The 22,164-nt window shown below is 31.0% G+C and overlaps 2 protein-coding genes across 3 annotated transcripts; both read right to left on the bottom strand.

Annotated features, from left to right (window-relative positions):
• Nucleotides 1-7,593: 7,593 nt before the first annotated feature.
• LOC145097602 (B3 domain-containing protein Os01g0234100-like) lies at nt 7,594-10,591 on the bottom strand. Of its 2 annotated transcripts, none has more exons than XM_079035196.1 (7): nt 10,305-10,591; nt 10,070-10,156; nt 9,762-9,793; nt 9,534-9,693; nt 9,252-9,458; nt 9,063-9,159; nt 7,594-8,500 (listed from the first exon to the last, which is right to left on the bottom strand). In XM_079035196.1, exons 1-7 carry the CDS (start codon nt 10,419-10,421, stop codon nt 7,776-7,778), a joined length of 1,425 nt encoding a protein of 474 aa, XP_078891322.1. In that variant the 5' UTR covers nt 10,422-10,591; the 3' UTR covers nt 7,594-7,775. The 2 variants fall into 2 exon arrangements, with proteins under 2 accessions (XP_078891322.1, XP_078891321.1); XM_079035195.1 differs by having other exon boundaries at nt 10,254-10,591.
• A 6,935-nt stretch (nt 10,592-17,526) lies between these two features.
• LOC145097603 (B3 domain-containing protein Os01g0234100-like) lies at nt 17,527-20,126 on the bottom strand. Its single transcript, XM_079035198.1, has 7 exons — nt 19,832-20,126; nt 19,652-19,738; nt 19,306-19,337; nt 19,072-19,231; nt 18,779-18,985; nt 18,618-18,708; nt 17,527-18,514 (listed from the first exon to the last, which is right to left on the bottom strand). Exons 1-7 carry the CDS (start codon nt 19,997-19,999, stop codon nt 17,799-17,801), a joined length of 1,461 nt encoding a protein of 486 aa, XP_078891324.1. The 5' UTR covers nt 20,000-20,126; the 3' UTR covers nt 17,527-17,798.
• Between the last annotated feature and the right edge of the window lie 2,038 nt (nt 20,127-22,164).

A 22,164-nucleotide genomic window follows, 5' to 3' on the forward strand; every position in this document is an offset into this window, starting at 1 on the left:
AATTATTAACTGCTTAAAATGTTTTTATAATTAACTAATTTATTTTAAAAAATATTTTATAAAGCTCTATCATTCAATTTGCTATTTTTAATCAAAATGTATTTTTTTTAAATATTATATTACAATAACATTTAGTATAATAAATATATTACTGTACGTGAAACTAAACAAAGTAATTCTAAATCTAGAGTTTAAAGAAGAGTTTATATTTTACTTTTTTTGTATAACAATAGAATAAAAAACATTACACAACTATAACCATATATGGTAAAAATATTATATGACTGTTACGAATTAAACATTTAATATTAAAGATCAAGATTAACCAAATTAGTTAGTAAAAAATATTTGAGGATTAAATATAAGATTTATGTATTAAAATGACCATAAAAGGTGTACTTGTATTTCAAGATAACCAATGAGACTTTATTTACTAAAAAAACAACCACTAACCTGTGGATTGATCACCATAAATTAGCGATATTATGGTTTTCAAGTCTTAGCTCGATATTACGTACAATTGGTTACATTATTAGTTTGCGAAAAAAAAAACATTTTGTATACTTGCAAGTTATGTTAATATCAGGAGAAAAACTACTGCAATACAAAATATATCACCAAAACGTTCATAAAAGATGTTTAATAAAGAAAACAATGCAAACACAGATGGTGATCTAGTACATATTTGTTGGAAATATGTTTATGGTCACAAAAAGTTAATGATTTTTCATAATTAGTAATATTTTTTTGGATTACATACAGAATACGATTTACAAAAGAAAAACCAAAGGGAATAGTGTATTAATATATTATACTACAGGTTAATTAGAAACTAGTAAACTTTAAAAGATCAACTTTACCATTCCACACAAGAGTAAATACTTGATCTACACCATAAGTTGAATTACTATTTTATGCTAAAAGTTGCTAGAACAAGATTTGTAGTGGGTCATCATATTTAAGTTCTAATTTTTGTGTTTTCTTTGCTATGTGCTTTTATGATCATTATAATATGAAAATATCATGAATTATATTCAAATTCATAATTATCTTTGCTTTTACATATTTTACATCTCTCTTATTTTACAAAATCACTAATAATCTTGTTTGTTTTTTATTGTTTTGATTTAACTATAATCTTTTGTCGATACACAAAAAGACAACCAAGCAACTGATGATTAATTTACTTATAGTCTCAGGACCCGTTTGATACGCGTCCAAGTCCAAACAGATTTTTCTGGTTGAATGGACCGGAAAAACTGTTTGACTTGCACAAAAAAAATGTCTTTCTCGGTAAGATATGACTTTTCCAGAAAGCCCCAAAATCATATCATTCTGGCTGAATGAGCTGGAAAGACAATTATGCACCAAACCTCACTTCTTTTTTTCTTTTTTGGATTATTAATTTTTTTAAATATTTTTTTTTATTTTTATTTTTTATTGAATTATTACTTTTTTTCATCATTCAACACAGTCAATCAGATGTACAATCAAACAGCATGACTTCTTTTCCGGTCAGAAAACTTTACCAGACAACACTTTTCCAGACAGAAACTATCAAACGGGACCTTAGTATGAATTAAGATCTACATAACTTAGTATGAATTAAGATCTACATAAGGATTACACAATCGATTGAAGAGGGTCTTCGATGACCATTCATTTACCTCTTTATATGTGATCATGTTAACACCGATAAAAAAAAAATACATATATATTTTTTATGCTTTCTTACTATTTAGTATAGAATGATTAAGGCACCACCTCTATCGATGTATTAAAATGCTTAATAAATATGTAACAATTAATTCTTAAATAGGCAGTGGAGAAACGTGTATATTTACATTCTACCAATTAGTGTTGCCATTTCTTGTTAGTCATCGATTTTTCAACTTATTTGTCATGTTTGTTGAAGTTTTTATGTAATCTTTGTAATGTAACAATTTGTTTTCTAGTCTATGAAATATTTATCATGTTTTGTTGTTTGTTGATTACCTATTTGTTCTCTATTATAACCGTAGTTATTTATGAAGATAAAAACTTTTAATAATCTACTAATTATAGCAAATCCATCAAAGTATTACAAAATAAATATTACAATATCTAAAATAAATATTACAATAGATATTGTGAAAACCACTATCGCCATGGCCAAAACAACATAAGTAAGATAACGTTTGCAAACTTTTATTTTTCATACTTCAAACTAATATTTTCATCCTATTTCTTCAACTACAACTTCATTTCCTTCGGTCCTAACATTTGATCTTCCAACACCAAACTATCGTTTTTGCTCTTTCAAACTCAATCATCCAACATCAAAGCCTGACAATTTCAGACACGAAGACACGAATCTGTGAGAGACACGACACGACACGAATACATCTTAAAAATTGAGATAAAGCTTATTTCTAATCATGTAATCGTATCGTGTCAAATTCGTGTCTGACACGTTTTCATGACACGAATACACGATCAAACTATCTATTTTATATGCAAAGAGCTCACATCGTAACTTATAGGTAACACAAAATGTGACATATCCATCCGTGAGTCTAATATGTTTGTGTATATATAACGTCGACTAGAGTTTATGGATCAACAAAACTTGTGTGTGAATTATTTTCTAAATCAATTCATAATGGTATGTATGATCAAAGCTTGTACAATAACTATCGACATATGATATATGTCAACAACCTAGCTTCTGTTCACTTTTTTTATTTCCACTTCCAACGATTCTTCTTCATTAGGCACATCTAATCCTTCGAGCTCAATTTCTAGTTCCAAAGAAGATCCATCGACTATACTATATGTATATTTCAATCATTATCCTAAGATATCTTTAAAAACACGTTGGAAAAACATCATATGCTACAAATATGGATGTCGATATAACTATACTTGTCCAATTTGCCAACATTATTCTCAAAATACCCCTTCGCAGATTACTATCAAGCATCAGACCAAATAACGACATAGCCAATGTCAAACTCATTTAAAAACCCCAACATCAATAACTCTCTGAAAACGAAAAGTAGAATACTAGGAAGATGTCAAAATTTTATATTACTACTTTTTTTTTCTATATATATATATATATATATATATATATATATATATATATATATATATATATATATATATATATATATATATATGAACTTAGTAATGAATGAATATTAGTGTTTAAAATTTTGTTGTCACAGAATTTTGTTGATGAATGTGAGCCGTTTAGCATTAGTTTGTAATTCAGAAAAAGTCATGTCGCAGTTTTTGTTGATCGGCTTGAGAGTTTAGCATAGTTCAATTCATTAGTGAAAAAGATCCTTCACGTTAACTCGTGGATTTTTTTCAGCAGAATAAATGATCATTTTGAAAAAAAATAAAGTTTGTTTATCTTGAAATATTCACAATTTATATATAGATTAATAGAGGTTCCTTTAGGAACAGTAACCGTTACCTATTGCATTTTTTTTTTTGAATAGTAAAGTTTTCTTCTTCAAACTTTGGCAACAATTGTTTGAGATGTTAACACTTTTAGTCTTTTATTTTTTAATATTACACCATTTTGCTACAATAATTTCTACAACTTGACAATTTTGGTCCATACTCTAATATTAATTACAATAAGCCATAATATTTTCTACAACTTGACAGTTTTGGTCACTTCTCTAATATTAATTTTTGTTTTTCAACATCTAACCACCATAGTTTCTATATTTTGTCAACTTTCGTCCCTTTTCTACAACTTGGCACTTTTGGTCTGTTCTCTAATATTAATTATAGTAAGCCATAATATTTTCTACAGCTTGGCAATTTTTGTCCCTTCTCTAATATTATTTTTCGTTTTTCAACATACAACCACCATAGTTTTTTATATTTTATCAACTTTCGTCCCTTATGTATATTCTAAAAAATTGTCCCATAAACAAACACGAACTGTGAAATCTGAAACAACCAAGAAAACAATAAAAAAAACTTCTCGACCCCTAGCAACGCAAGGACATACCCTCTAGTTCACCATTAAAAGATAAACATTGTGATAAGATTTTATTATATAAATGACATCTTTTCAACTGGTAGAAGAAAAAACTTTGTGGTAAGTTTTTATATAACTGACATCTCTTCGATGCTCTCAAGGTTAGAATGTTTTTATAAATTTTAACATAAACATAAATAGTTTCTTATTTTAGCACCACACCTAATCAGATTCAATGTGTAACTAGTTGTACAAATTTCGCCAAGATCATCATCCATAAACATAAAATCTCATGTACACTCCTTTTTCCGTAAAACCATAATTTGATGACATGATGCTTTAGCAAAATGTCTAACATGCTTGGGAATTAGCAAACTCGAACAACACCTAAAGATCTTCAACTATTCGACATACCTCAAATCCACATCTAAATATCATTTTTTTACACATGCTAGAACAGTTTGGAAGAGTCAAAAAATGTCCTTCAAATTATCTAACACAACCGATTTTTTATTGTTGTTGTCTGCCAAAAAAATCATGGGATTTGGAATTTGATGACATCTTCCTTCAAAGGACTATCATCTTTCCCCACTCTCTTGTTTGAACCGGTAACTACATGAGTATTTGACAAATGAGTATATGACAAGGGGTGAGATTAATTAAAGGAAAATGACTTAAAAGGGTAATATAGTTTTTGGTTTCTATATGTTTAGTCCTTATTGTTTTTTTGAAAAATAAGCTCTTGAACTTTTTATTTTTGTATACATTCAGTCTTTATGATCAATTACTGCATTTAATTTCTCAGTTTGTACACATTTAGTCCTTAATATTACTTTTTTTTGTGCAAAATAAGTCTTTATTGTTTTTTTATACATTCAATCCTTATGATAAGTTTTTTCAGGTTTTGCTCACATGACATCCTATTTGGGACAATCATTAATGAAGTGTTCTCATACATGGGTGAGACATGAAACCACCTATTTAATAGTTTCAAGTTCATCTTTAAATTTTGGGGTCAAATTGAAAAGAACAAAAAACCTATTTGCTGAAAAGTGGTCAAACTGAAGCTTAAGACATATTCTTAGAGGAAACTAGGGCATCAACAATATTTGACCGATACTTGAATTGGGTTACTGATATAAGTGAGGGATAAACCACGTATGAGAATACATTATTAATGATTGTCCCACGTAGGATGTCATATGAGAAAAACCAAAAAAAGGTCGTAATGACTGAATGTGTACAAAAACAGTAAGGACTTATTTTGCAACAAAAAAAACATTAAAGACTAAATGTGTACAAAATGAGAACTTAACATGAAGTAGCCAGTCATAATCTAGAATAATCGGTCATAAGGATTGAATGTGTACAAAACAAGTTAAATGATTTATTTTACAAGAAAAACCATTTAAGGACTAAAGCTATACAAAACAAAAAATATGTTACATCCTTTTCCCATTAATTAACATCCCTCTTGAACTTCATCAATTTCCAAAAATATATAACCACCATTGTACCATGTTTTCTAATATATTTTTTTACGTATATATTTACACAAAATAATTTAGTTATATATTCATACATCATAATCATGCTAATTTTTTTACTTGAATATAATAATAATAGTTAAAATGGAGTCCCTCAAAAGATTTTTTTTTCGGTTTTTGCAACAAATATTACATCACTAGTTGCGAGACCCGTGTAAATACACGGGTTGATGATAAAAAGAAAAATGAAATATGAAAAACTAAACACTCCAAAATTTTAATATAATACTTTGTAAATTTGGGGACGACATTTGTATAATTTATATAATATATAAATTGTCAATTTATAAGTTTGATTAAAATACATTGTATGATATGCATAAAATGATATATTACACTTTTTATTTTTTATTTGGACGTTAAGAAAAAAAAAAGAGATAGCAAAACATGCAAATGAGTATTACATGATCTATCCTAATAAATGTAATATTAATTATATATTTTTCAGTAAATACATAATCCTTAGATCTAGATGTGTTTCACGGTTACAAATTCAAAATAAAAAAACATCAAAACTAATAAAACAATATTATTTTTAAAAAATGGATGATATTTATTCTCATGTATTAATAGACGTCACAATGCATTGAAAATATATCATTTATCATTAAAACATATCATTTATGTAAGTTGACATTTTGGTTAAGAATAAAAGTATATTGACTTCTTTTATTAAAAATATAAGTGTGTTGTTAATTTGGGTTAAAATTTAGCATAACATCAAAACTTAAAATATAACTTAGAATTATAAATCATCAAATTGGAATGAAATGATAAAAATCAAGAAATATTTCAATCTTAAATTCGGTATAATTATTAAAGTACAACGCTTTAAAAAACCCTGAAAAGATTATGGACAATTGAAAAAAGACATAACTATAGAACGAAAATGCTCCATACATCAAAGGGGAAACACACTTCGAGATTATCGAGATTATTTATCGACATTTCTCCTAAAAAAGCTTTTCTATTTTTTTTTCATTTAATCACATTCGAAACATTGGTATAACCAAAATACTATCAAATTTTAATATTAAAAAATAGAAAGTTCTGAACTCTCAAGTCAAAACTATGTTTTTGAGATTCTAATTATATTTTTGTTAGAAGGGAGGGGGAAAAATAGAAGATCAAAAATGGATAATGTTAAATTAAATTAAACCCATGAAATTATGGATGCATAATATTATTTGCAAATATAAAATATATTTGTGAACATTGAATTTACCATTTTGAGTAAGTTGAATGATGCATGCAAGTTTTTTTTTTCATATTTTAATGCTAAGAACTTACGTTTTTTTTTTTAAGAATTAAGTTAATAATGGAAGTAAAAAAAGGCAATGACTAATATAAATTAATTCCATAAACTCATCCCCATAAATAAGGAATCAATATTTTTCCTTATTAAATGCCGTAAATACCTTTATTATCAAAATATAATACTTTTTTAAAAAAATCATTTTTTTTAAGGAAATGATGTGTAATTTTCTAAGTCAGGTGAAAAAAAACCTAAATTATAAGAAAATGACAACCGGCAAAATAAATCCAATGATGACAAATGACAAAAATAACCTTCATTTATTAAAGAAAATAAAATGTTTACTTTTAACCAAAACCTTTATAGTTAGAATGTGTATGTCGCATTCTAAACAAACGTTAACTTTTTTTATCTTTTACAAAATAAATAAATAAATCATGAATTTCAAAATGAATTACAAAGTTTGACATAACTATTGCGCTTGAGATACTTAAATTGATGTCAACAATACATACTTCAATCGATATCTACTCAAATTGATGTCAACAAGACATACTTAAATCGATGTCAACAAGACAAAATTTACAACTTTTTATTTCCAAAAAGACACAAGGTAGTATAAATATCCACTCTCAATATCATCTACAAAATTCGTAAATACCCTCAATGATAAAATATAACCCTAAAAAACTCATCAAACTAGAAAAGCTACTACTTTTCACAAAGGAATAATACAAATTTGCTAAATTCATTCTTATATCACAAGTCCAACACTCCAAAAAACGATTTTCTACTACAAGACAACATAATTAAAAGACGAAAATACCCTTCCCATCGTCATAAATAACAACCGTGTAAATTCGTCCACAAGTCATCCCAACTTTTACAATCTAAAAAGTTACAATCTACAAGTTAAATTAAGTCAACACTTTTACAACAAACAAACATACCTAAAATCCCTAAAATACCCTCCCCCTCCCCCTACCCTACCCTACCACGGCACATCAACCTCATCCCGAAACTCCATCATATACTTCTCCGCCTTATCTTTCAACCCCCCCAACACCCCTTCAAAATCCCTCGCCTTAATCTTCAACTCCAAAAGCTTCCCTTTAACTCTAATTATCTCATCTTGAATTCCCTTCTCTTCTTTTTTCGCCTCCACATATCTTTTCACATCCACCCCAAATTCCGACTCAAAAACAAGCCCCACAAGCGTCCGTATTTTCTCCCTCAAAAACCCAACTTTCATCCCCAAAATCTCAAAAGACTTCAACGAATTATCCCACGCTTCGAGCTCCTCCTTACTTATCGTGAGCTTGCAGTTCTTGATCTCTTTCGCAATTGTTACAGTCTCCCCAATCATTCCCACCACAAGTTTATCGTAAATATTCTCGCGAATGCAATCGTGAAGGATTTGTTTTTTGTGAATGCAGAGTTTGTAGTAACCGAGTTTGACTTCTTCCGGAAGCTCGGAGTCAATGCATTGACCGTTGACTTTTATGTGGAAGTGGTCGAAGGATTTTAGGTCTTCGATTGATGTGAAAGGTTCTAGAACTTCTGATCCGATTTCTTCGCTGTTGGTTCCGGAATGTTCTAGAACTTCGATTGGTTTGACTAGGGTTGACTTTTTTTTATTCTTTTTTACCATGTTTATAGGAAGTGGGTCCAGAACATCCACGTGTTTGTGTTTCTTTGATTTAGGTGGGGGAGTATCTGTTTATTACAACAAAAAGTAGTTTAAGTAAATTACAAATTACAAATTTAGTCCCCCGTGGTTTACTCAAATTTGCGAGTTTAATCTAGTTTATTTGAATCTTTCGTAAGTCGTCCTTCTGTTTGATTTTTGTTGCGGATTTAGTCCCTCGGGAGATGAAATGCGAGTTTTTAGGGAAATAACATTGGACCAAAGTTGTGGTTTTGAGTAAAATACAGGGACTAAATCCGTAATAGTTAAAGATGAACTTTGGAACATTTCAAAAAAAGGACCAAGTTTGTAATTTGGTCTTGAAATATAGGGTTAATCATATAAATGATGAAAATGGTAGGGTCCATTTAGCAAAAAGAATGTTTTTTTTCCATGTGAAAAAAAAAAAGCTTTTTTTTTTTGGTGGTGGGGTTCGTTAAAAAAGCAATTTTGCAAAATCCATATTGTGAAATGAGTGAAATGAGTGGTTGTTTTGTTAAAAGGGTAAAAAATGTAGAAAGTTTGTTAAATGGGCCCTACTCATTGTTATAATTATCCCTTAAAATTATTTAAAGTAGTTGTATAATTTACCTGGGGGGAATTCGGTTTCATTTTCTTGGGGCTCCAAATTCAAAAGGCCAATAGCACCATCAACTTCATTGGGTTCACTTGCTTTTATAATGTAAATCTACAAAAGCATGAACTGAGATTAAAAATTAAATGATTGTTTATATTTTTTCAATCTTGTTGTTGAATCAGATCATGGGATGATGATGTTACCTTCAATTTGTAAGTTTCGATTAAATGAAACACCAAAACATCTCCTTCAATCAAGTCATGTGCAACCACAAAAATTTTCCACCCTGCGCTAAGCCCATTTTTGTTTGCGATATATTTGACTTCCCATTTTTCCCCAATTTCATCTTCAAGTATCATTATACAGTCTTGTTTTGGTAGAAATGATCTGCAGAATGGTAATGGAAGGCCCTAAGGGGGGGGGGGGGGGGGGGGTAAGTATATATTTATCATATTTTGTTTATTGGTTAAAGAAAGAGGGATTACCATCCAAAAACCATAGGTGACATTTGTTCTAATCATCAGCTTCACACAGCTGGGAAATTCGGTTCCAAGGCTTGATTGAAACTCCTCTGCAAGAATCATTGCAGGTGTTGATGGAGTTGGAGATTTGGAGCTTTTAGTAGGAGACTTTCTTTTCTTCAAACTGCATGTCAAAACCATCATTTTCTGATTCTACATAGCAGGATACAAGAGCTGCAAAGCAAGACTGACCTCAAAGATGGGATTGAAGTATTGTTTACTACCTGTTGATGAAATCGAAAACTGTGAACTTGATGGAATGTAGAAAGAATGGTTAAATTTCACTGTATATATGAACGCTAAAACCCTAAACAGTAATATGCTTTGTGTTCGTAGCTAAATGGATACGCAAATAGAGGAATTTATGTTATTCCAAACATGTTTTCAACAAAAGTTGAGAGATTTTCCTTTTACCCCAAATTTTTTCTCGGATCCAATTAGGTACTATTGAAAATTTAATAAAGTGTAATCTAGAGTGTAAAACTCGAGCAACTTCTTACGATCTTAATCTTCGGAGGCGGACGTTCCGTTTGTAGTTCAGTCGGAGAGACCTCAAATCTAATCGGCTTCGACTTTCTCCGTTTAGACTGTCAAAACACAACCAGATCCGGTGTTAACTAACTGATTTCCAGCGTACATTGAAATTTTGATGATGAACATTCAATGAGAGGAGATGAGAGGTACCGATGAAGGAACATATGGATCATTAATGCGAGTATTTGAGGTTTTCGTCACCTGATCGAAAATACTGTAGTCTTCTTCAGAATTGGGGCTTCCCAAGTAGTTTTTTGCAAGAGGGGGATCGGAATATCCTACGGCGAAGCTGTCTTCTTCAGCCACCGGAGCTGCCATAATTTGTAGTTTTCGAGACGGTGGAGGGTTCGACGGAAGAGAGAGAGAGAGAGAGAGAGAGAGAGAGAGAGAGAGAGAGAGAACGGAAAAAAGGTTAGAGGTGATGGAACCGGAAGGTAGATTAAAGTTGCCGTTGGTTCAACAATGGCTCTTTGCCTCGTTACACGTGGTAGTCTAACACTTGAAAAAGGAGTTATATAAGTATCCTTCCATAATTTTACCTTCTAACTTCAATTGATTTAATATAATTTCCTTTTTTATTTTTTTTTCATTTTTGTTTTTTTGTTTCTCTTTTTTATTTTTATTTTAATTAGGTGTAAGACTCATCTCCCTATCTAATAAACAAAACCAATAGTCCACGTGTCCCTTCAAAACCACTAAATGCCAAAGTTAAATACCAATTTTACTCTGCTTTGTTTCACCTTAAAATCAATAGAAATCAGGCCCAGCGGTATAGGATCAGATCTCAAAGATAGTAAGTCTTTCCTTTCGAAAGTCTTTTTCAAAAATTTTCACTTTCTACTCAATAAATCATCAATTCATTATATTCAAAGAATACAGTTGTACATATTAAATCAATTCATTAAACATGGTATCCGATTTCGTATATAAGGTAAGATATTAATTGCAATTAATTTTATTTATTACAAATGTAGATGCATTTCATTTGTTTGCTTAAATTGATTCGTTTCACTATTATTTTGATACAATAAATGATGTTTTTATGCAGTATAGTACAAAAGAAAGCTCATTTTGTGGTGTTTTCCATCTCTCGAATTGTAACTCAGATTCGTGAAAGTTCTTCTTTCGAATTTTCTTTGTTTTTATTTCCTTAATCGATTAACCCCATTGGGTAGTTGTTAAAAATGCTTATTTTGGTGAGAGTGGAAATATCCTGCTTTCGCCCAGCACGTGTTCGATGAAATGTCTCACATGTGTTGATACCAATTGTAAGCAACTCGTGATCATGGTGATCATTCTTGAGCGCATCACAAATAGGTTTTGCTTCCTTCATAACGATTTGACCACCCCTTTCTACTTCAACCATCTCTATATTTCTTTACTTTTCCTCATTCTCACTGGTAAGTACCTAAAACTTTCTTTGCACATTTTATTTAGGCTTTTTAAGTTTTACTTACTCTAATCATTTGTTTTATTGAGAAGTTGGAATCACCCCTTCAAGCCACATAAGCTCCAATAGAAACTCATCTGATTTGTGTAGTAATGAGTAAGTATCCAACATTTTTTCATTAAATTACTATTTCCCTGATGATAAACAACTAATAAGTAACTTTAAGCAATCTTATGTTTCAAATTAGTTGTTTTATGTGTTATTTATATAATATGATATTGATGATTATCATCTATTTTCCAATATAATTGTCTTCTTTATACTTTATATATTTACTGAGTAGTTATGTTTCTTCAACCTGAAGGATCTTCAAAAGTTAAAGATCGAAGATGGGTTATCAAGTTAAGAGCCACCACGAAGTAAGTATTTCTGTAACCAAAATTCTCTTACATCATATGGATATATGGTTTTTTACTTTCTCTAAGTTCTTGTATTATAATAAACCAAGATTCCATTTATAATGACAATTTACCACCTTAACTTAAAGGGTGTCATCAATAACCAATGAATACGGCTTAAATGAATGTAAAACATGTATTGTTTTCTAACATGAGTTTGTTACACTTAGGCAGGTGGAAAATGAATGTAGGGCATAAATTAAGCCAAGCTTATGGTGTACTAGGCGAATGCCCGCGCGTTGCGCAGAAGCATCTATATAGTTGAAATCTTTATAAATATATGTTTTTTCAAATATAACAATAATGTCGTTGTTAAATTTGATATAATAATTCTTATACTAAGTTGATATAGTATATTGATTATTTTGAATTATATGATAATATATACATGTATTAAAACTGCATAATCTCAATCTTATGAATGACCTCTACCTGCGGGCTACTCATGAAATTAAATATAATATATGGTTTAATATTATTTATAGTTGTTGTTGTTAATTCTTTTTTAAAATTTATTTGTTTAACGCTTTAATTTCCATTAGTGTAATTATTTAAAACATCAAACAATTTTTTTTTTGATTTTAAAGGTAACAATATTATCATTTATATAGAGTTATTTTTAACTATTGTTATTTTAAGCTACTTATTTCAAAACTTTTAACGTTTATAAAAATATCTTTAGAAAATATTTTAGTTAAATTGATATTACCATTTAGTTTTTGCATTTACCACTACAATTTATCACTTTTCACTATTCACAAAATATTCTTTGGGTTTTTTCAAGTGTAATTGAAATTTAGATTGAAGTTGATCGTGTAATGTTATATTTAAATTAACAATTTAAGTATTTTGTCCATACAGTTCAAAAATTGTAGCTTTAAACTGATAATGGTTTACATACAATAACATATTAAATCTAATAAATTAAGTATAATATGTTAAAAGTTAAAGACATAACTTTATAAGTAGAAGTAAAAATATTATTTTAATATTGAAATTTAGTTTATTTTTTATTACACTTTAGGTTTGATACTTATTTAACCTTATTAACCAATTTATAATCATTATTAGAAAGACACTACAATTTATCACTTTTAACTATTTACAAAATATTCTTTGGGTTGTTTAAGTTTAACTAAATTTTATATTTAAGTTGATTCTGTAATGTTATATTTAAATTAACAATTTAAGTATTTTATATAAATTGATCAAAAATTGTAGGTTTAAAATGATAATGGTTTACATACAACATATTAGACCTATTAAATTAAGTATAATATGTTAAAAGTTAAAAGCAAACTTTATAAGTAGAAGAAAATATATTTTTTTAATATTGAAATTTAGTTTATATATGATTACACTTTAGATTTTATATTTATTTAACCTTATTAACCAACTTATAATAATTATTAGAAAGAAATTGAAAAGTCATGGGAGTTTCAAATGAATGTGGTGAAAGGAAAAAATGCATGGGAGTTTCAAATGAATGTGGTTCAAGAAAAAATGCAAGCTTTATAAGTATATAATGATAATGATATGGTCATGCTTACATGACAAGGTTTACCGAAATGTATGTTGGGTTGGACACCTATGTCACTTGGGTCATGTGCAAGAAAGATTATGCTCTTATCCTGTTGTCTACACTTTTCTCTCTTTGATCCATATCAATGATTTTATCTTTAAAAGTGGTTCTTATGCTTTTTGATTGGGTAGAGCAACAAGTTCACTTGCATTTTATTTAAATATTCTATATTATGGTTATGATTAGCCTTTCTTCATTTATCTTCTAGAACACCTTAAATGTATATTATAACCCAAATAATATTTTATATTACTTAGTTTTTTTATGTAAGAAGTGGCTAGCTATCGTAAAAAGCTTTAGAAAAAATTATACTAGATGAAAGTAGGATACAAAATAAACAAACCAGTTTTGGATCTATTTTATCTATTTGGTTGTTATTTCACTCGATCGGCCAAAAGCATATGATATTTTTGGTCGACCATTCAGAATCATGTAATTACCTTTTTCTTGGTTTGATAGTTTTAGCAATGCTTACCAATGGAGACTTGAATATTTTTATTTCCTTTCCTCTGTTTTATGTTCTTTAGGATGAGATAATATCCATCAGAGTATGATTAGTGAGCTAGACCTTTTATGACCATGTGAGAGGTTGATTGCTAAATTTCTTTTCAGTACTTCTCAAATTCTCGTGGCCTTCATCAGATTTTCCAAAATCAAAGACCATGTAAAGCACTTGTATATAGGTACAGAAACTATCAGAAGAGTTTCTCATCTACATATTATTCAAAATTATACTCTTTTTTATAAATATACTGATACGTCCCATCTTCATCCTCTTTTTTAAACCACCGTGGTTTGCATCCTTATTCTTGTAGTTTTTGTGACTACAAAATGTTAAATCAAATAATAACAAATTAATCAATATTCATAATGTTTTCCTTTTAAGCTTAAGGGTTCATGTCAAAAAAAATGGTAACCAACTATTTACATTGTCCTTAAAACAAAACAATTAAGAAAAGGTTAAGTTACTAGTACTTTTGTTCAAAAATATCACAAGAACCTCCGATATCCCGATTTAGAGGTACTAAAGGGTTAAAGTAAAAAGTGGCGGTGGTGAAAGGTGTTTGAAGACGGTGGGTGTTTGTTTTGGACAATTTAAATAGTTTGTTACTTGTTAACAATTTATGGGCCATAGGAGGCGAGCATGGGATTTTTGGAACGAAAAGTGCCCACACATTTTGATAACAAACCAATTATTAATAATAATATTTTTTTTCAATTCGATTGCTTTGTTTTTTGAACAGTGTATATAGTTGGTTACTCATATATGAAATTAAATAACTATAACTTTAAAATAATCCAAAGAAAGCATACCATTCTTTGTCTGGTCTCAAAATGAACGTTTCTAAGTTTGTCATGTCATATTCACCATTCTGAAGATGTCATGAATCCGTAGGTGGAACCTTCTACTTAAAAAAAACACCCCAAACAGATCAAAAACAAATCTCAAGTACATTAATATCAATAGTCTGATTTCCCATGAAATGAATGAGTTGTGATTTGTACATGTAATCTCGGGGTTAACTCGTTCAATGTGATGGCAATGTTAGATTGTATTGAGTGAGATTAGCAGGAGGCAATGTCCTTTGCTATAATGGATTTGCATTACTCATATCTTTTGTTTTCATATTTGTAATTCCATTTATGTAATACAAGCCATTGTCCTATTTTCCACACAATTTTATGTTCTTTTTGCCATTAACATCTTCAACTAACCCATATATACTTGTTCAACAATACCATAAGGCCTAGAATTAGGGATCAAAACTCTACAACAATCAATCTTCATTGTCAATATATATATATATATATATATATATATATATATATATGTGTGTGTGTGTGTGTGTGTGTTATGTTACTTATGTATATAAGTATATCCACCAATTTTAATAATTTACATGGCAGAGATTTCTTTCAAGAATCGATTGTTCTTTGAACTTGAGCTTGCATGAATATTCTTGATTACCACGTATATGCATCATTCCATGATGATCATAGTAAACTTTACCAAAAATAAGATTATAAATGTTGGTTGTAACCTGAGAGCAAAAAGAAAATGCATAAACATGTGTAAAGTGGTTGAATAAGTAATGATGTATGTCAGGGTAAAATGATGTAGATAAAGGTCTGTTGCTTCTTTTCTATATTATTAACTAAATAAATGGCCATTTTACCCTTAGATTCCAACAAACAATTTTTAAAAAATTCATCAAATTATAACGTAAGAGGAGTTTAAAAGAAAAAAAAGAGGACATGTATATAAAGGTTTCTTTTGAATACATCAAGTCAGATTTCTCCCCTTAACCCATTAAGTCTTTATGTCTAAATTAAGTAATAAAGAAACACCCACGTATAGTTGTCCTAGTAAAATACTTAATTCTTTGAGCAAACACCACCTAAGGTTGGTAGGTGTCATATATACCACACATACCACACTTTTGCTCTACCATGTCATCGTCACTTCCATTTTTCCTCACCACACAAAACTTGTGGGTGTCATACTACACTTTACCATATTTTTATTTTTATTTTTTATATTTTTTTAATTGAATAAATGTAATTATATAAAATTATTAAAAAGGAAAATACTTCATTAGTTAAACAATATACATACTAAATTTAAAAAAAAAAAAAAAACATAATTGAAACATAGTTGAATAATATATGATGTCCAATCATCTCGCCACATCATCATAATCCTCGCCCGAATCTCTTTTAAACATTTTAGATTCGTTATATGTATCATCGAACAAGTCGTCTTCAACAAAATCATCAACATCGGGATTCGTTCGAGCATTGAAGATGTGTTCCATCAAATCAACGTGAAAGTTGTGGTGTCCAACTCAATTTTATACTTCCCCTCTTTTTTCCATGTATGCCTCCGTACCAATACCAACTCCTTCAACATTTGGTAAGTTCTTATTTTCATTGTAGCGACAAATCGCCTTTCGCTCGTTCTCTAAAATTATATTATGCAATATGATACATACGTACATCAGGCTAGTTATTCATATGTGCTCCATAGAACGTGCCGTTACTACAAGTATCTGCCAACATCTCTTTAGAACACCAAATGCTCGCTCGATATCCTTCCTAGTATATTCTTGCGCCGCCTTAAACGATAATCATTTGTCATCATTTATACATGAAAATGATTTCACAAATACTGCTAACTCGGGATATATTCCATCAATAAGGTAATACCCATCCTTGTATGATGTCCCATTTACTTGAAACGCCACATCATACGATTTCACAAGGGATATTTTATACTATATGCTTCAAAAGAATATAGGTAGTCTTGGAAGGTTTTGTTGATACTCAGTTTGGGGTTGCATGGATTAAGGAAAAACCACTATCACGTATGTGTTCACAATCAAATGTACGACAATCAGTTGGATGTCAATGTTACAAAAGAGTGTGGATCCTTTAACTACAAAAGCATAGTACATAGTAAATGCATAAGCAAGGAAGAAGTTTATTTAGCCAAATAACTTATCATAATTTGAGATGCAACAGGAAGATTGCATACTGCATTGTGACAACCAGAATGCAGAATACAGTCCACTTAGCAAAGAATTTGTTGTTTTATAGTAATACGAAACACATTCAGATGATGTCGCACTTCATTCGCAAACTGATAAGTGATGGAACTCTTAATCTGAAGAAAATATTTGGTAGAAAGAATCCAACATATATGTTTAACAAGGTGGTGAGTACGGAGAAGTTGAAACTGTGTATGGCATCAACTAAACTTCATGTACTTGAAGAGAAGGAGCAAACTAAAAAGAGAGATAGAGGTTACAATGTTCTAGATTTGATGGTAACAGATATGTTCACCAACCTCCAAGCGGTAGATTATTAAGTTGTGGAGACTAATTCTGTCAGTGTTGTCAAGATACGTTATTGATAAACGTATTCTGTCAGTGTTGTCAAGATATGTTATTGATAAACGTATTTTGTAACAATAAAAATGAGTAAAAAATGACGTTTGAGAACAAAAATGAATAGAAATTAGTAAGAATACATGATAATGACGATAGTTGTGTGATGTTGAATGTATTCACATTACTACACAACTTTATCTCTTAGTCATTCTCATAGAATAACACTGTCCACACATGTCCGTACAATAGATATCCATCCACGTTATAAACAAATTTACGAACCGTAAACCACACCACGAAAGTATTAAACCGCATTATGCAGTGCGGACGGTTCATGTGGTTTATTGAACACCCCTAGTTAACATTGTGAAATTCCTACCACGGCACATCAACCTCATCCTGAAACTCAATCATATGTTTCTCGGCCTTATCTTTCAAACACCCTAAAAGCCCCTTGGCCTTTATCTTTAACTCCAAAAGCTTCGCTTTAACTTTTATAATCTCATCTTCAACTAATTTCTCATTCTTTTTCGCCTCCACATATCTTTTCAAATCCACCCCAAATTCCGACTCAAAAATAAGTCTCACAAGTGTACGTATTTTATCCCTCAAAAACCCAACTTTCATCCCCAAAATCTCAAAAGACTTCAAGGTATTATCCCAAGCTTCGAGTTCCTCCTTACTTATCGTGAGCTTGCAGTTCTTGATCTCTTTTGCAATATTTACAGTTTCACCAATCATGCCTGCTACGAGTTTGTGATATAGATTTTTGTGAACACCATCGTGGAGGAATTGTTTTTTGTGAATGCATAATTTATAGTAACCTAGTTTGACTTCTTCCGAAAGCTCAGAGTTGATGCATTGACCGTTGACTTTGATGCGAAAGTGTTCAAAGGATTTGAGGTCTTGGAAGGGTGTGGTGGAAGGTTCTGGAACTTCTGACCCAATATCTTCTTTGTTGGTTCCGGAATGTTCTAAAATCTCAATAGCTTTGACTAATAAAGGGGTTGACTTTTTATGCTTCTCTTTTACCATGGTTAAAGAAAGCGTCTTCGGGTGCTTGCGTTTCTTTGGTTTAGGTGATGGAGTAACTATTTATTACAACAACGTAGTTTAAAATGTAATTAATAAAAAAAATGTGAGATTGAAATTTAAGTAAAAATGTAATTTTTGTATTAGTAAACGATTATTTACCTGGAGGGTTTTCATCATTTTGGGCCTCCAAATTCAAAAGGCTAAGAGCACCATCAACTTCATTCGATTCACTTGCTTTTATTATGTAAACCTACCAAAAAAACATGAATTGAGATTACACGTGTATGTTATGAATACGAATAATTGTTTATATATGTTACCTTAAACTTGAAAGCATCGATTAAATGAAACACCAAAACATCTCCTTCAGTCAAGTCATGTGCAACCACAAAACTTTTCCACCCTGCACTAATCCCATTTTTGTATGCGATATATTTGACTTCACTTTTCTCCCCATTTTCATCTTCAAGTACAAATGTAGTTTCTTCTTTTGGCATAAATGACCTACAAAATGGTGTTGGAAGGCCCTGGGGGGGGGGGGGGGGGGAGGGGTGGGATAGGGGGTAAGTTAATTGTTATCATATTGTTCATTAGTTAAAGAAAGAGGGATTACCATCCAGAAACCTTGGGTGACTTGTGATCTACCCATCAGCTTTACACAGCTAGGAAACTCGGTTCCAAGGCTTGATTGAAACTCAGCTGCAAGAATCATTGCAGGTGAAGTTGGAGTTGGAGATTTGGAGCTTTTGGTAGAAGACTTTACTTTCTTCAAACTGGATGTGAAATGGGTAACAATCATTTTATGGTTCAATAGAACAAGATAAAAGAATTGCAAAGCAAAACTGACCTCAAAGATGGAGTTGAAGTCTTGCTTACTGGCTGTTGATGAAATCAAAAACTGTGAACTTGATGCTATATGTAGAAAGAATGGTTGAATTTCATTTACATATGAACCCTAAAACCCTAAACACTAATATGCGTTGTATTCATAGCTAAATGGATAGGCAAATAGAGAAATTTATGTTTGAAAACAGAGAGATAGCTATGAAAGGAGTTATTCCAAACATTTTTTCAACAAAAGTCAAGAGATTTTCCTTTTTCCCCAAAATTTCTTGGATCCAATTTAGGTATTATTCAAAACAAGATAAACTGTAGCATGTTATCTAGAGTGTAGAACTCAAGCAACTTCTTACGATGTTAATCTTCGGAGGCGGACGTTCTGTCTGTACTTCAGTTGGAGAGACCTCAAATCTAGTCGGGTTCGACTTTCTCCGTTTAGACTGTCGAAACACAACCAGATCCAGTGTTAAGTAACTGATTTCCAGCAGACATTGAAAATTGAAGAACATGCAACGAGAGGAGATGAGAGGTACCAATGAAGGCGCATCTGGATCATTACGCTGAGTATTAAAGGTTTTCGTTAACTGAGAGAAAATATTGTAGTCTTCTGCAGAATTGGGGCTTCCCAAGTAGTTTTTTGCAAGAGGGGGATCGGAATTTTCTACTGCTAAGCTGTCTTCTTCAGCCACCGGAGCTGCCATAAGTGGTAGTTTTCGAGACGTTGGAGGGTTCGACGGAAGAGAGAGAGAGAGAACGGAAAATATGTAAACAGGTGTTGGAACCGGAAGCTAGATTAAAGTGGCCGTTGGTTCTACAATGGCTCGTTGCCTCGTTACAAGTGACCGTCCCGTTTTTACTGTTATGATTTATATCACTTTGTCCTGTCCATACTCACCAGCCTGGTTAATATTATTTCATTTTACTATGGCAATTATCACAACCCATATTATGTTTTTATTGGTTAAAAATGATTTTTTTTTTTTTTAATCCTTCTCTCTTCACCATCGGCTAGGAGATACACCGAGCAAGCAATGAGCTTCAACACAATGCCAAGGTGGAAGAAAAAAATGGCCGTATTTTTATTATAATTCTTTATTTTTAAATAAAGATATATAATAAAAAAATTGAGCCCTATGCAACTGTCCATTTGGTTCCCCTCAAACCCCCCCCCCCTACCCACCCAATGGTTCATGGAGTATCGAATACAGGCCGGCCTTATGTTTGATTGTGTAAAGATAGGGCTTAGGGCCCCAAATTGTAAGGGGCCTCATTTAGTTTCAAGGCCTGCGATTACTTCTACTACAATCATGCCACGAACGATTAAACTTCCTTTCTTATCTCCATAGTCATACCCGATTCTAGTCCTTCTGCCCTTCTTCTCCGATCGTTTCTTCCATTGCTCCACAGTCGATTGAATCGTTGGCTCGCTGCTAACCTGTTGGCTGCTGTTCTCGGCTTCTAGTCTCTCGCGTTTCTCCAGTGATCAAGCCTCAAAGTCAAAACTCTAAAGTCTAAAATCAAAATCATGTTACAGGTAATTAGGCAACCAGCTATTCTGTTCATCTGTTGTCATTGAATTTGAAACTGTATTGTGCTTCAATGCTTGTATTTACCCTTTTAAGTTTTGATTTTCCTATTGTCTAATTATGTAATTAGGGATTTGGAGTTAATAACCAATTAGCTGAAACCATTAACCATTCAAATCAATGTCGTTGTGAGCATGTGACTAAATAGATACACTAGTGTATAAATAGAGCAAATAGTCACTAATAAAATGTTGAAATCATCCATAAAGTTAATAGTTCTACTCCCTCTACATAAATGTAGCTTCCCATGCTTCTCGACTACAAAAATAAAAGTGAAGTTCTCATATTAAAAAGTTAAAATAAATATTTATGAAAACTTATAACAGCATACATTATTAAAAGGTATTTTTTTAAAGATGTAAACATATTACTAATTACTTGGTACTTGATATAAACAACTAAAAATACAAAAATGATCATACCAATAGCCATAAAATAGTAATGTACTTTTTTTTATAGTTTCTGTCAAAAAACCACTGTTACAATTCTTTGTAAAATATTAATATCTACCTGTTTGTATCTAAGTTTAATGAACATGATTTCCAACAGAAATGAACTTGGACCTCATTTGCAAGTTGCAACTAAGTGCGGGATAGGAATAGAATTGAATTCTAGTTCCAACCAATCCTATAGAATCCAACAATAACTGTTGGCAAACGACTCTTAGTAACTGGTCTATCAAAAACACTAAAATGAATTCATGACTAAGACAATTTTAATTCTTTATGTTTTTAACAGTAAGCATTTGGATCATTCTAGCCAAAAGTAATCAGATACACACAAGTTATCCACCTCAAATAACCTTTGTCCCAATGCTTTAATTTACTTTGTTTGTTGAATCATTCCTCAAAAATGTTCATGCTTTTTGGCTCTTGGTTTGGTTGATTCGCCCTAAACTCCCTCAAAACTGAATTATGATGTAATGTCCCCATAGTATAGTAAATGTCAAAGGGTCCCAAATTTTTGGTTCGTTTAGAGCCCCCAAACTCATTGAGCCGGCCCTGACCGAATATAATGCTAGAAGTAGTAGTGTCAAACGATCTATGGCCTTGACATGCTTTCTTTGGCATGACAGGGTCAAAAAATGACAATGTACTAGGTGCGTCACCGATATTCATTGACATTCTGCAGGGTAAATCATCTGATTTTCCATATGTTGTTAATGGAAATTAATACAAGTTTGGGTATTACCTTGTAGATGAGATATATCCGGAGTATGCTATATTTGTCAAATCATATACATATCCACAAGATGAAAAAAGAAAATTGTTTAAATTGAC

The sequence above is a fragment of the Lactuca serriola genome, chromosome 4, assembly GCF_051521515.1.
Source record: "Lactuca serriola cultivar US96UC23 chromosome 4, Lser_US96UC23_V15, whole genome shotgun sequence".
Lineage (NCBI taxonomy): Eukaryota > Viridiplantae > Streptophyta > Magnoliopsida > Asterales > Asteraceae > Lactuca > Lactuca serriola.